Source organism: Zea mays, chromosome 6 (genome assembly GCF_902167145.1).
Source record: "Zea mays cultivar B73 chromosome 6, Zm-B73-REFERENCE-NAM-5.0, whole genome shotgun sequence".
In the NCBI taxonomy this organism is placed as follows: Eukaryota; Viridiplantae; Streptophyta; class Magnoliopsida; order Poales; family Poaceae; genus Zea; species Zea mays.
In genome coordinates, this window is record NC_050101.1 from 27,969,612 (window position 1) to 27,984,903 (window position 15,292).

At 47.4% G+C, this 15,292-nt stretch overlaps 1 protein-coding gene across 1 annotated transcript; it reads left to right on the forward strand.

Annotated features, from left to right (window-relative positions):
* The first annotated feature begins 10,516 nt into the window (after positions 1-10,516).
* Positions 10,517-12,736, forward strand: LOC103629107 (uncharacterized). The gene is made up of 4 exons (NM_001301482.2): positions 10,517-10,555; positions 10,691-10,934; positions 11,023-11,306; positions 11,946-12,736. The coding sequence occupies exons 2-4, from the start codon at positions 10,751-10,753 to the stop codon at positions 12,549-12,551; spliced, it is 1,074 nt and encodes a 357-aa protein (NP_001288411.1). The 5' UTR covers positions 10,517-10,555; positions 10,691-10,750; the 3' UTR covers positions 12,552-12,736.
* Positions 12,737-15,292: the final 2,556 nt, after the last annotated feature.

Here is a 15,292-nt window from a genome sequence, read left to right on the forward strand (position 1 = left end):
GATGCCCAACTATAATGTTTCAATCAATCAAAGAAGCAAATCAGACATTTATCATCAGAACAATCAACCAACCTTTTTAATAGAGAAAATAGTTTTACTTTTGACTTAGGTTTCCTATCTCTTAAAAATGTCATAAATGTAGGATTCCAAGGTGTGAAATCCATCTTGTCTTAGAGTAGAAAAGATAAGAGTAATCAGAGTAGAACAACAAAAGGTGAGACATGATCAAGATAAGATAAGTATAGAATGAATCACACTAAGCTAAGTAGGTAAAGGTTTTGTCCATTTCTATCTAGGTTTCGTCCTACAATCAACATTTCCTATGATACCACTTCTGTCACACCAGGATTTAAGGGATAAAGTCGGGTGCATCTCATACATGCGCCAAAGAAGACAACATATATAATAACAGTGTATAGAGATAAATGTCACAATAACATCAAAGTACTTATTACATTGCGGAAGTCTTACAAAATAAAAGTTAAATATAAAACGAAATAAGGTCCATCATTGGCGCCATAAAGTCAACTGGGAGACGCCACCTAGATCAGATCAAACTCCTCGTTGTGTGGCTCCTCTTGAACCACCTGTTCTTCTCTTGTGGGTGTGTGAGACAGCAAGGGTGAGCTCACACATGTTCATCGCTCAACAAGTTGTGAGGAATAATGTGCATGAACTCACCAAAGGTGGGAGTTCATGTGATGTGTAAAGCTGATCAACAATAGGGGTTAAAGTTGAGCATTGCTTTTAATAAGTTGGTCAAATTTTATTAGCAGTTACTAAATGTAAGTAGATACCGAACCATAACAAGAATAATAGAACAAAATTAATAATAATCCCATGCAATGCAAATGACAAATTGAATTTAGTTCCATAAATTAATCATGCGAGAGTCTTGAGCTGCTCTTAACCGTGAGCTCGGCTAGTATACAAGTTTTACACTCTGCAGAGGTTATACCTTGTACCCACAAGTCGTGTATCCCATGTCACCAGGTTTGCAAGGCCTTTAGACACTACCGAGGTGAATCGCTAGGGATCCACTACGAGGCCTTTACAAAGTTCCACTAGCTTCCGAAAACCCGCTACAGTTTATGGGAAGAGCACTTGCAAGAATCCCTCGTCTGACCGCCATCGCAGCAAAATCAACCCGAGAACCTCCCTGCATGCAACTCCCCTACTGCCCTTGCCCCATTTGGGTAAGGTAGTCTTCCACTAGCTTTCCTAATTAGTCAGCCAAGGGCGTCCCATTCCACCCTTGTGGTGGCACGTGTTTCTCAAGTTAAGCTCCATGTTCCAATTAAAAATAATAATGATCTTGACATGAACATAAATAAAATAAAAAAATAATTGGAACATGGATATAATGAAATATTAACCCAAAACCAATAAAGCAATAGCAAAACTACCCAAATGATTCAGGGGTAAACCAAGTAAAAAGGATAAACAGACTAGGGTGACCTATTGGGTCCCATCAAAATTAAACATATGCATGAATAAGTGATATTAAAGAACATTATTGGGTAAAAAGTGGTCAAGGGCATAACTTGCCTTCAATGAGCTCATGCTGAGCAACTTCTATCTGATGAACACCGGGATCCTCAGCTACTGACTCTTCTAATCGCCACAATACAAATAAGCACAGTATAACGGAGAAATTAACATCACATCAACCATGTAAACAAATACATAATAATAATCTACACATTAAAATACGATTCTAGGAACAGGAATCATTAATTTTGGAGTTATGGACTTTAAGATGTGAATTTCTCAAGGTTTTATATGTTTTGTACAAGATTAAATAGGATATAAATTTTATTGTGACATTCATGTCAAAACAGTGATACTAAATGATAAACAATAATATTACAAAATTATAGGAATTGGAATGGGTTAATTTGTACTTCATATGAATTTTCTATGAATTAAACCAATTCTAGGGGTTTATTTTTACATTGAAAAACCTTTTCTAATTAATTTTCCCGATTTTTCTAGTTTCCTGGACTGTGTGCATGAAAACCAAAGAGTGCAGGGGCCTTTGCGCATTTATTCGTAAGACCCAGCGCACTGTTGAACAGGACTGCAGGTTGATATCTAATTTCTGCGGGTCTCTTTAATAAATTTTCCTGACCGAAAGGGTATCACACGATCTCAGCCGCCCGATCTAACACGAGCGCCCCAAATTAGAGCTGGGTCTCCCTAAACCGGTACCTAAACGTAGCCATTGGATCGAACATCAATGCTCCAGATTTAAAATAGCTCCTATCGAATCCGAACCGGTCGCGGTGAATCCAACGGCCCCGGTTCCTTTTCCAGACCCGGTACGCCCAGGACCGTAGATCCGCGCATCAACGATCCTATGGTGTACGTATTACCCCCTTCCCTTGGCTGCGACGGCGTAGGATCACGGCGGCGCCATCGTCGGATTTCCGGACTCGACGCCTTGCTGCCCGATTGACCAAATCTAAGGATGCTACACTATGCGTAGAGTACTGCAAATCGCCTGGTAGTGTACCCGCTCGAGATCAAGTTATAGGATCCCGCGCCCACGTAGACCATCACACCATGACAGAAGTCCTGCTCCATCGAGCAACAGTCGGTGAACGAACACCTATCAATGAGCTAATCCAGGCGTGAACGAACGAGTAGAACCAGGTGTAGGCTCAGCAGAGGACTCACGATGATCGGAGCGACGGAAGTGGATCACCACGGTTCTCCGGCGACGCAAGTCGAGCTCTCAGCTGTGCCCACTTGCTCTCACACAAAACAGGGGAGAAAAATGAACCCTAGTTGCCTAGGCGGCTACATAGGTCCCTGTATTGCGGTGCACTGAGCTTTATACCCGGACGTGGCTACTCGAATGGCGAGATTTGCGCGGCCGTGGCGATCGTTGCGGTGGAGTGGTTGCGGCGTAGAATATGAACAGCGCTGACTATCCGGGCCCACGTGTGTGTGTCACAGACGAGCGCGCGCGATCGACCGGAGTGGAAAGAGGCTGATGAGGTGGGGTCGGCGTGTCGGCGCACAGCGTATGGGAAGTGGGCTGGCGCAACCAGAAACGGCTAGCTGTCCCAAAAGTGATGTCCGCAACCCACCACACCCTTCCTTCATTTTCTTTTTTTCCTTTTGATTTTATTTTCTGTTTTCTTTTATTCTTAATTCTTTTGAATCCAAATTTTGAATTCAATCTTAAGTGCAAATTTAAACTCATTTTAACTATGCATATTGGTCATACCAAAATATGAATAAGTTATTTATTCATAAATTTATTTTGTATTGTATGATGTTTCTTTCTTTCCTCTTTTTCCTATTTTCCAAATTCTCCTAAATTCCCATTTGGGGTATTAACATATTTCTCTTTACTTTATTTTTATATTATCACAAAATGCACACAAAATAAAGTCTCGACATGAATTAATCAATCTCAATTGTAGGTATGCTCTTGTTATGATGAACATATGGCACTCCAAAAATAAGAAGATCAACTATATATTCCTTGTATACATTTTTGGTATTACATCAACTTGACAATTATGATGTCACTCTTTAATGATAATACTGTTCTGGAAATGAAATTCTTATTATGATGTTAACCCGATAGTTAAACAAGATTATTTCATATTAAATGAAACATGGAGTGACCACCCAAGATAACAGTGCAACCACGAGTGCTATCATGGCTCTGGCTTTAGTAATTAGCTTAATGCACTTAGTACTTAGCAACCTTTTTGAAATATGCGTAAGAGGGGTCGGCAGTGGTGACAGCTCATGTTAACATGGAGACGTAGACTTGGCTAAGCTGTCTCGCCCAGAGGGCCTCCACACTGACCTGGAAACCTTAGCAGGTTGTTTCGTATTAGGTGTGTTTTGTGAAAGCCTCATAGTGAAACCCTAGCCATTCACCTCGGTAGTATTTATGGGTCTGTACAACCTAGGCTAGATGGGATACATGGCTTGTGGGTAAAGTTGTACCACCTTTGTAGAGCATAAAACTATTATGTCAGTCGTGCTCATGGTTAAGATCAACATGGACCCTCACATGATAATTAAACTTAAAGACAGAAAATAAATCGTGATCCGATGATTTATAAACGGTTTGCTTAAGTGGTTTCACTTAAGTGTTTTTGATATAATCATATGCTTATGTTTAATTGGGATACTTTGGGATACACTTACAACTAGTAAGTTAGGCGTTGTTAATAAAATATTGACCAACTAAAATGCTTACCACTTATCCATAACCTACCTTGTTAACTTTGCATTATTCCTCCCACTTGCTGAGCCCCGACCATAAGTGAGCTTACCCCTTGCTAATACTTTGATCAGAGGGTGATGAAGAAGACTTTGCAGATGATGTCGACGAGTACTAAGTCTAACGATGCATCAGTCACCTTCCTGTGGACTTTTTAATTCTGTTGTACTTTGATAATGATACTTTTTAAGAAACTATGGTCTGGATGATGTAATAAAATTACTCTACTCTCTTTATGCCTTTATTGCATTGTCTTTTGATATACTACACTTGTGGTCAATATATGTGTGGAAAATAGATTCTGGCACATATATGCTATGCATTCGGTTTTGCCCCTAAAACCGGGTGTGACAAGGAAGAAGCTGACAGCTTAGCTCCGCAAATCAGAGATGAGGCACAGCGCCGGCGCACAAGTAGAGAGGCTGGAGCGTGGGCCCCATTTGTTAGTGTAGGGAGGAGTGTGCGTGCGGTGAGGCGCTGGCCGGTGGGGCAACGTTGTCAACGTGTTAGGGTGTACTGGCGGGGTGAGGGGGAGTGGGCCGAGGGATGGGTCGACGGCTAAAAAACGGCCCAAGTTCAGGTTTGCTCATCATTTTTCTTTTCTGTACTTTTTATTTTCATTTTCTGATTTCAAATTTCAAATTCAAGTTTGAATTTTTTCTTTCGGTTTTAAATCTCAAACTTCTATTAGATGCACCAGCCAAACTCCACATGATGCACAATCTCTAATAGTATTTATTTTTTATTTTATTATTATTTCCTTTCTTTCTATTTTCAATTCCAGTTTTAAAGTTCAAATTCTACTCAAAGTTTAAGACCATCATTTATGTAGTTTTAGAAAAAAATTATAATAATGTATTTTAATCCACAACCTTTGGAAGGAAATTCGTAAGTCACAAAATGGAATTTTAGAGTGTTGCACCGACGAAGGAGGCAGCACAGGGCTGACCACGAGACACAGCGGCCCGACGGCAAAACGCAACACCGGCGAGCAATTCACACGTGCGCAGAAGGCCCTTTGAGCCGATTGTTCTCCAAAAACTCCCCGAGCTCCCCGGAGACGAGCCCAGGCCACAAGCGCAGGCAAGAACAGCGGCATAATTGCGAATCCACCGCGGCGGCGGCAGCGCTCCCTCAATGCTTTTGTCACGGGGCAACTAGTGTTCTAGGAAGACGCGGATCGCAGGAGTGGTTCTTGGGATTTGACTTTATAACCCTGCGGAGCTTGCATCGGAGGTGGTTTAGCTGGTGGATAACGGTGGACGCGACCGGATTCCTGAGTTCCACGGTGGGTTTGTTCATCCGCGTCGCTCCGTTCATGAGGACGAATGGGCTGAGCAGGGGGCCCACACGGCGGTGCCCTGGTGAAAGCGCCGGGTGTGACGGAGCATGTCCGGTGGGGCCCACCGGTCGGGCGGCCGGGTGAGGCACGCGCTGCGGGAAAAAGGGGAGGTGGGCCACGGTAGAAATTTATGGTGATGTTGTGCCGGCTGGTGGTGGAGTTTCCTGGGCCGTAGGTGACGAGTCTCAGCGCATGAAGCTAGGCCTGGGCATAAAAACCGGAAACCGAATACCGAAACCGAAAAAATCGGAACCGAAACCGAAAAACCGGAACCGAACAAATCAGATTATTTTTCGGTTACCAATCTGCAGAAACCGAACTAATTTCGGTGTTCGGTTTTTTATTTCGGTTTAAACCGAAACCGGAAGCACATGGGCCATCCCATATTTTCCCATCCCCCACGGCCGGCCCATCAGGCCATCACGCGGACGCGGTTGTTGGGGTGAAGGCAAAGACGTCACCCTTCGCTCGAGGCCTTCGCTGCAGTCGTTGGTCCAACAGAGACAAGACAACGGGCAGGGACACCCTTCGCCCCATACGACATCAGACGAAGACCTGCGACGAGGTCATCCCACCGTGCGGCCTCGTCCAGCACGGAGGCCCACGTGTGATCCGGCCCATTGTAACGGGCCCTGCGTGGCCGCTGCGTGTTACGGGCCTAATTTGTAAAGGCATCCCTGTAATTACAGTCTGTAACCCTGCTTTATGAGAATATTCTGGGGATAACCTAGGTGTCTAAGGGCACATGTGTCCTTAACACAGGACGCTGGGCACTCAGATACCTATAAATACCCCCGCACAGTGCCCGTGAGAGGCTAGATTAACAGAGCTATTGCCATCTTGTGCGAGAACCCTGTTTACGTCACTACACCTATCGTTGGATCCCCTTGCAACAGAGAGCAAGTTCCAACATTTGGCGCCCACCGTTCGTGCAACGAAAAAACCACCCGCGATGGCACCCATGAAAGTTAACTCGAAGGCTGACGAGGCTGCGAAGGCAGCACTGCTGGCCGCAAAAAAAGGCAAGGCCCTCGCCCTCACCCACTCCACTCACCACGAGGCTACCGAAGACGACGTTCTCCGCACCTGCGAAGACGATGCTCTCCGCACCTGCGGCCCTGAAGGACAATCGCAACCCCCCCAAGGCTTCGCCCCACCGGAGGGCGCGGACCTCACCGAGGACGGCGAGGTCCTCGGCGTCTCGGCGGAAGAACAGCTATAGTTGCGCGCCCTACGCCTCAAGAACCGCAATCTCCAGAGGCAGAAAGAGATACTGGAGGCTAAGCGCCAGCGCGTGTCCGCACTAGCCAAGGTGCGGCAAATGATACGCGACGAAGAGCAGAAGGCCTAGGACCTCGAGCGGGAGATCGCGCTGATGCAGCGCGAAGGCCACCTCGGCCTGCAGCATGGGCCACTCCTGCAACAGCGCGCACAACTAGAAGACACGCGCGAAGGCCACCTCGCCCTGCAGCATGGGCCACCCCTGCAACAGCGCGCACAACCGGAAGACCCGCGTTTCCCCCAGCGCGACCACACCTTCCCGCACGCCGCGCCATTCCAAGGGGTCAACTACCTCGACGAGCGAAGTCCCCTGGCGCCACATCTACAAGTGATGCCTTGGCCCGCCAACTTCCGGACAGGGACCTATCCCAAGTACAACGGCAGCACTGACCCGGCACAATACATAATGAGTTATCAGGTCGCCGTTGCATCCTCCGGAGGGGACGACGCCACAATACAGCGGTCAGCCACTCAGCCGGTCACGACATCGCGGCATCGCCCAGACGCGATGCCCATCGTCCAGACGCGGGACGCCTGCTCGCCCAAACGCATTCACGCCGAACCCTAGCTAGAGCTCGCGCCGCCGCCCAACCCAAGTGTCGCGCCGCCGCCTGTCGAGTCACCGCATGTCCGCCTAGGCGCCTGGCGGCCAGCCGGCCACCGCGGCACCGCATGGCACCGCGGCACCGCCTACCAGTGACCCGCCACAGCTCACAGCGGCGCAGCCGGTCAGCCGTCCAGCCGACGTCCTCTTCCACCAAGGCTGCCAGCGTCCTCTTCCACCAGGGCAGCCCGCAGCGGCACCAACCAGTAGCCTGCACTCTGCACTCTGCAGCCGGCTCGCCACTCGCCAGTTCAGCCAGTGCAATCGGCCACTCGCCAGTTCGGGTTTTTTCGGTTAAACCGAAAACCGAACCGAAAAATTCGGTTAACTGAAGGTTCGGTTTTTGATTTTCTGCAGAAGGTTTCGGTTACCGTTTTCTAGAAACTGAATTTATAAAAAAAACCAAAAAACCGAACCGAAAAAAACGGTTAACCGATTGCCCAGGCCTGCATAAAGCCGAGACTTCTTTCTTTTCTATTTGTATTTTTCCTATTTTAAATTCAAGTTTCAAATAGATTACAAATTATGAATAAATTTGAGTTTTGAAATTCAAATACAAGTTGAATGCAGAGATCAAAACCCAACATGGTATGCAACTTTATTACCTAATGTTTATTTTATTCCTTTGAATAATACAAATGCTTAATTCATAAGAGAGAGGGAAAAGAATTCACCCATATCAGCAATTGAAAATCTTTATGTTTATTAATTGATTTACAATTTACCTTCTAGTTTTGAGACCTCAATCTAACTTGGAATAATCAAAATACAATATTACCATTTACTTATTTTTAAGAAACAATTTCAAAGCTAATAGATTCCTTATTAAAGGCATTTATAATCTGAATCCTTTGAATAGCTTTTCTACAAGATTTTAGTGTGTTACAGGTAACCCTCGCTTTTTGCTAAGTAACTTAATGTTACTTCACCTTGCATCATTAATAACCTTCTTGCATATCATAACATACATGTATCTCACACATTGCATTCGTTAGGTTGCAACCTCGCTGACAGAGAATACGTGTTGATTCCAGAGCAAGGAGTTGAGCAAGAGGAAGTACAGGAGCTAGCTCCCGAGCCTACCACGAAAGATCTCCCCACAGCCCCAGCTCTTGAAGGCAAGCCCCGGTTTTATGCATGACCGTTATATTTGTTATTTTACTGCACTTATGATTGTAGGCTTGTACTGTGCACTTAAGTGTACGAGTTGATTAAAACCCTAGATGCATGACTCAGGTTCCTTTTGAGATGAATACTAATATGCTAGGTCGAGTAACTAATTATGTCAAAATAAGGATCTCGGTAGAAGTCAAATGATTTTTCTAGCACTCGCCCGAGGTCAGGAATTTGATTGTAATCATCTTGACAATGGAAATTATGATTGTCTATAGACATGGATCCCTAGGGGTTGCCCTGTCTACGAGATGGGAATGGAATAAGGATTAATGTGTGGTACCGTGTGTAAAGCGTTTGAAAGTACTAAACACATATCGAGAAATATGGTAAATCAGTAAGCCCAGTACCTGAGTGAACCTGCCCGCGGACTTTATCCTCACTTGTCCTTGAGACGGACTCTCCCATCCTAGCGATGATAGGTACAAGTGCGGCCACTGCACGGTGGTAGTTGGTGTCATTGGAGCATTGTATGCCAAGGCAGTGAGGCCCTGTTCTGTTGCCAAGGAATCGATGGGGACGATTGATGTGTGTGGGGACAAAGTGCCCCTATGTGTTGTGTGTTTAGGTTTACCTTGCAAGGTTTAAAACTCGATTCGAATCGTCTGCTTCTCCCAGCTAATGAGACTTCTTGATCCATGCTACTGCATCGAGTAAGAAGTGAAATTAGGTTTCATGATATAAAGTGTTGCTTGCAATAAATGTTTATTACCATGTATGCTTAGAAGAATACTAACCTAGTCTAAAGAATATTCTAGAACTTGAAAGCTAAAATTTGACTCAGACTCAGCTAGTGCTTTGGCAAACCAAACCCCTCACCCAAATAGCTTCATGGTCTAGAGGTAGAGGAGTAGACTCCTCACACCGGGTAAATCTAGCTAAGTATTAGTATACTCAGTCTTGGTTGTGGCATAATTTTAGAGGTACTTCATTGAATGACATGGTTGCTGGAGTGATTTGGCCACCATCCTGCATTGGGTTGGACGGTCGAGTGAGATGCTGCCTCAGTAGGAAAGGACCAGGAAGAGTAGTGGGCCAGGCTTCACCCTACTCCTTAGTTATCATGGTTAGTTACTTGTGGCATGATTCTGCTTAGCTTACTACGAGAACCCTTAAGCATCTCCAATATTAACTTAAATCAGTGCCCTATCTTGAAATAGAAAACTCAACTCATAAAAAAAAACTCGCCTTATTTTATAAATTTTTATCAAAAGAATATATGACACACCATAAAGTACCCAAATATACTAAATATCATATTATTGCCATATCCATGTTTTGTACATTATTCTTAACCTTTTTCTGACCAACAGTTTAATTTATTTTCTAGAGTATATGATTTAAGGTTTAACTGTTGAAGCTCAAGTTATCTATAATGTACTAAACACTTTAAATTATATAGTATTTTAAACTTTGGAGCATTATTTTGATGGAGATGCTGCTATATTAATATATTATAAATAAATGTTACCGTCACCATAGAGCAAATTTTAGCTTTTAATGTTTGAAGACTAAAAAACGTACTGGATTCTTGTTATTCCGACTCGCATCCGAGATGAATGAACAATAAAAGAATTCCAGCACCTTGATCCGTCCGATCCGATGTGCGTCCACCGTCCATCCTTCCACAAAACCCCAGACAGAAGCAAAGCTCCACCACTCCGCCACGTCACGTCCGCCGGCTGCCTCTGAGATTTGCCTCCCCGATTGGTCGAATCCGCCATTTACTCGGCTCGCCACCCACCCTCTCTTGCTACCTACTAGCCACTGCACTACGCCTCCCTGTCTGTCTGTCTGTCCCTGGACCCTGGCGAGCGCATGCCACAATGCCGGCTATAAAACGAAGCCCGGAGCTCCATCCCCCAAACAAAAAAAGGGCCTTCACTTGACTCCACAGCCACAGGTACGTACAAACAATTGCTGATGCTTCCATTCCTTTTCTTTGGCTGCTGGCTCTTGCTGTTGCATTAATTAATAATGGATGCTCCTGTCCTCGATCGTGTTGTGTTGTTTTGTTTTGTTTGTTTGTTGGTGCTAGCTAGCTGCTGTGGTGAAGAGTAGCAGGTTCGGCGGCCGGGAGGGGGCAGCCAACACGACGATGGAGCGGTTCGGCCTGGACGGCGGCGGTGGCGGTGGCGAGCTGCCGCCGGGGTTCCGGTTCCACCCGACGGACGAGGAGCTCATCACCTACTACCTCCTCCGCAAGGCCGTGGACGGCAGCTTCTGCGGCCGCGCCATCGCGGAGATCGACCTGAACAAGTGCGAGCCATGGGAGCTCCCGGGTGAGTGAGCTGCTTTGCTTGCATCGACCACCCACCGATTGAATAGACATTAAGCTTGTCGTGATGTGATGTGATCTGATCTGATCAGACAAGGCGAAGATGGGGGAGAAGGAGTGGTACTTCTACAGCCTCCGCGACCGCAAGTACCCGACGGGCCTGCGCACCAACCGCGCCACGGTGGCCGGCTACTGGAAGGCCACCGGCAAGGACCGCGAGATCCGCAGCGGCCGCACCGGCGCGCTGGTGGGCATGAAGAAGACGCTCGTCTTCTACCGCGGCCGCGCCCCCAAGGGACAGAAGACGCACTGGGTCATGCACGAGTACCGCCTCGAGGGCGCCTACGCCTACCATTTCCTCCCCAGCTCCACAAGGGTACGTACCCTTTCTCTCTACAATACTCCAAATACACACAGTACAGCACTAGAGACACATTGTAATGATGACGAGAGGGCAGAAGGGAGTCTCACTCAAGCATCGCATGGCTACGCCTACGAGTAGAGTAGGACAGGAGCTAGCGGCTGCTGTATAGTGTGCACAGGGGCATCAGTTGAGTGCATGCGTGTAGCATACGTACTACTGCAGCTCTGCTGCTGCTAGCTGCTAACGTGCGTGGATATGGCATGCCCATTGCCCAGGCCCAGCGCAGCGCAGGAGAAGAAAGATAGGGCACAGGGATTCGAATCTTTTCTTGGCCAGTGGCCACGAATGCGATCGTATCAGCGAAGTGTAATAAATGCTCCATATGCTAGCACTTTCTCAAGTTCATCGATATCTCATGAATATTAAAATCTACTAGTAGTATATTGTATTAATTCCTATCTTTTCTGTCAAGCATGTGCCACTAGATTCATCAAAAATGATTTTCTCCCCCTTTTATCATGTATAAAATCTATTCAGCAAAGTACATTCATGTGCCACTAGATTCATCAATAAGGAGTATTTTTTTATTAATTGTCTGCAGTAGAAGGAAGACAGACACCTGAACTGTAGATTGTTTCTTTATTTTTTCAGGACGAGTGGGTGATCGCGAGGGTGTTCCAGAAGCCCGGCGAGGTCCCACCTGCAGCCCGCAAGCACCGCCTCGGCGCCCTTAGCAGCACTACCGGCACCGCCGCGGGCGATTCCTGCTTCTCGGACTCTACCTCGGCCTCCATCGGCGGCGCGTCGTCGTCATCCACGCCTGGCCCGCTGTTCGCGTCGGCGGCCGCCGCCGTGGCCAATGCCGGCGCCGCCGACGGCGACACCAGCTCCTACTGCGGCGGCGCTGCCAACCATGGCAACCTGGTCACCGGCCGTGAGCTCGTGCCCTGCTTCTCCACTGCCACCATTAACGGCCCCCTAGTTGCCGCCGCGCTCGGCATCGGGCAGCCGTACAACGCAGCCCCGCTGCCGTTCGAGCAGCAGCCGCCGCCTCCGGCCTTCCTGCCGAGCCTGCGTTCCCTTCAGGACAACCTCCAGCTTCCACCGTTCCTCTCAGCAGGCGGTCTGGGCGGCGGCGGGGCTCTCCACTGGCTCCCCGCCGGCGGCATGGAGGTCAAGGTCGAGGGCCGCTCGGCGCCACCGCAGATGGCTGTCGGCCCCGGCCAGCTCGATGGCGCTTTCGGCTGGAGCTTCTAGTTCTTCGCTGCACTACATGGTTGTGCCCATCTATCTAGCTAGTAGTGGTTTCTTCATGCGTTGTACGTTAAGCTTGGTTAATCAACTGCTAGTAAGTGACTGGGTCGTCGTTCTAAGTAATGTAGTAACTGTGTTGTAGTCTCTCATCTAACTGCAGTAGCAGCTTTATTTGTTCGTGGATTAGATGTCTCATGTGTGCCGTGTACGAATCGAAGCGTACTAGTAGGAGTTTGTACTCATAGTTCGTGCAGTGGATGCTAGCTACAGGCTACAGGTCCACACGGCCGTTTCCATGGCACGGGCACGGCGCCTCAGCTTTTTGCATGCATGCGTCCATCCGTCCGTCATTCCGAACGTCACTTCCCCATTGCCATGCCCATGCGGCCATGCCTCCTCTCCTCTCTTTGCAGTGCTGCTGTGGCATGGCAGCAGCAGGAGCGAGTACGAGCAGGTGGTAATATTTTATGTGATGGATGGCGACGGTGATGAGATTGGGACTTCTCCTGCTGGATCGACGTGTACGTGACGGGGCATGCAGAGGCTCTCCTCTTCGCTCGACGAGCTCCATCCGCTCATCTCTACATCAGCAAACAGGTCACATCATGCGTTGCAGTGGCCGCCGCTAGGTGCAGGTAACGTAACCCACGCCTCGCCTCGTGCTCCAAAACACTCATGGAAAAATCTCTATCCATCCAGCAAGACAGCAAGTTTTTTTTTGGACGTGAAAGCTGCTATGCACGGCATGTGTGGTCATTGGTCATCTCTACATTCTTTGTTCCGAAGATGATGCACCCGTGTTCGAAACATTAATTTCCAAGTCTGTTCGGAACTCGCGGCGGATTGCACTTGCACAGGGCTATATTTTTTTTAGGAAGTGTTTGGTTGAGATTGTAATATGCTTAGATTATATAATCTAATTTATTTTAAACTAATATTTAGTTTAGAATAAGCTAGATTATATAATCTAGCCTTGTTATAATCCTAAATAAATAGGTCCTAAGATATTAAAGATGAAAGAAATTTAAAAGTTCTAAAAAATTTGCGATTAAAATGATAAACAACAAAGTAGCTAGGTATCCACGTGACCACACGTAGGAAAGAGCTAAGGTTGTCTTCAGCAAGAGACTGTTCGGTACACTATTTCTATATATTAAAGCAGGCCCGGACGCTCCAAATCTAGCTACGCCATGTCGGCCATTTTTCTCAAACCGTTTGATGGCATACCTGTGATATATCCTGCCATCCACGTGTTCCTCTCTATTCAACCAGCTTTCTCCGACGCGGACTCCTCACCTTCTTTTTTTTAATCGTACACATGATTTCTCTAGAATCCACATACCCTGGACTCTTCTAGCAAGCACCCGATTCACCTCTTCCTGGTGTGCCAAATCCTTGACGTGCCTCAGCCGGCTGCAACCCCAGAAACTCCATTCCAAATTGCAGGAGGCGAATTGTGGGGGAAGAGACAAAGGGGTGCAGGCTTATTATTTCTCCAACCATGGCTGCGACACACATTAGCACGAGCGACGCCATTAAGCAGGTGTCGCCGTGCGCGCGGGCGGTGGTGGCTGAAAGGGAAATGTGCCCTTAGGCCATTTCTAAGTATTTTGGTGATTGAGTGCCAACTCAAGTGCTTAAATGTGAATTTATGCAATGGATGAACAAAGTGCAAATCTAGAGCAAAGGTATGTTTCTAAGTCTTAGTACATTGGTTTTGTGTACTAATATATTTATCTAAGTGTAAGAAACAGAAAGAAGAAGAAAAGAAAAGAAAAGAAATGGAGAGTGGCTGTGTGCAGCCAAAGGCTGTTTCGGGCTGGGGCACCGGACTGTCCGGTGTGCACCGGACAGTGTCCGGTGCGCCAGACCAGCGTGGAGCAAACCAGCCGCTCTCGGGTTTTTCTCCGGCGACTTCGGCTAAAATTCACCGGACTGTCCGGTGTGCACCGGACTGTCCGGTGAGCCAACGGTCGGCCGGGCCAACGGTCGGCCGCGCGATCGGCGCGCGACACGTGGCCGAGCCAACGGTCAGAAAGGTACACCGGACTGTCCGGTGTGCACCGGACATGTCCGGTGCGCCAACTGTGCGCAGATCTGCATCAGAAAGCAACGGTCGGATGAGCTTTTTATGGAAACAAATCGGGCACCGGACAGTGTCCGGTGTGCACCGGACTGTCCGGTGCGCCCGACGACAGAAGGCAAGGATAGCCTTCCAGATGTGCTCTCAACGGCTCCTAGCTGCCTTGGGGCTATAAAAGGGACCCCTAGGCGCATGGAGGAGAATACCAAGCATTCCTTGAGCACTCTTGATCACTCACACATCAATCTTGCGCACTTGTTCGACATTCTAGTGATTTGAGCTCCGTTCTAGTGTGCTAGTCTCTTGAGCTCAAGTCTGGGTCTTGTGTGTGCGTATTTGCTGTGATCTTTTGTCGTGTGTGAGTTGCTAATCCCTCCCTTGCTCCGTGATTCTCTGTGAACATCTTTTTGTAAGGGCGAGAGGCTCCAAGTTGTGGAGATTCCTCGCAAACGGGATTGAGAAAAGAAAAGCAAGAACACCGTGGTATTCAAGTTGATCATTGGATCACTTGAGAGGAGTTGAGTGCAACTCTCGTCCGTTGGGACGCCACAACGTGGAGTAGGCAAGTTTTGTACTTGGCCGAACCACGGGATAACCACCGTGTCATCTCTGTGATTGATTTCTTGTGGTTATTGTGTTTTGACTCCTCTCTAGCCACTTG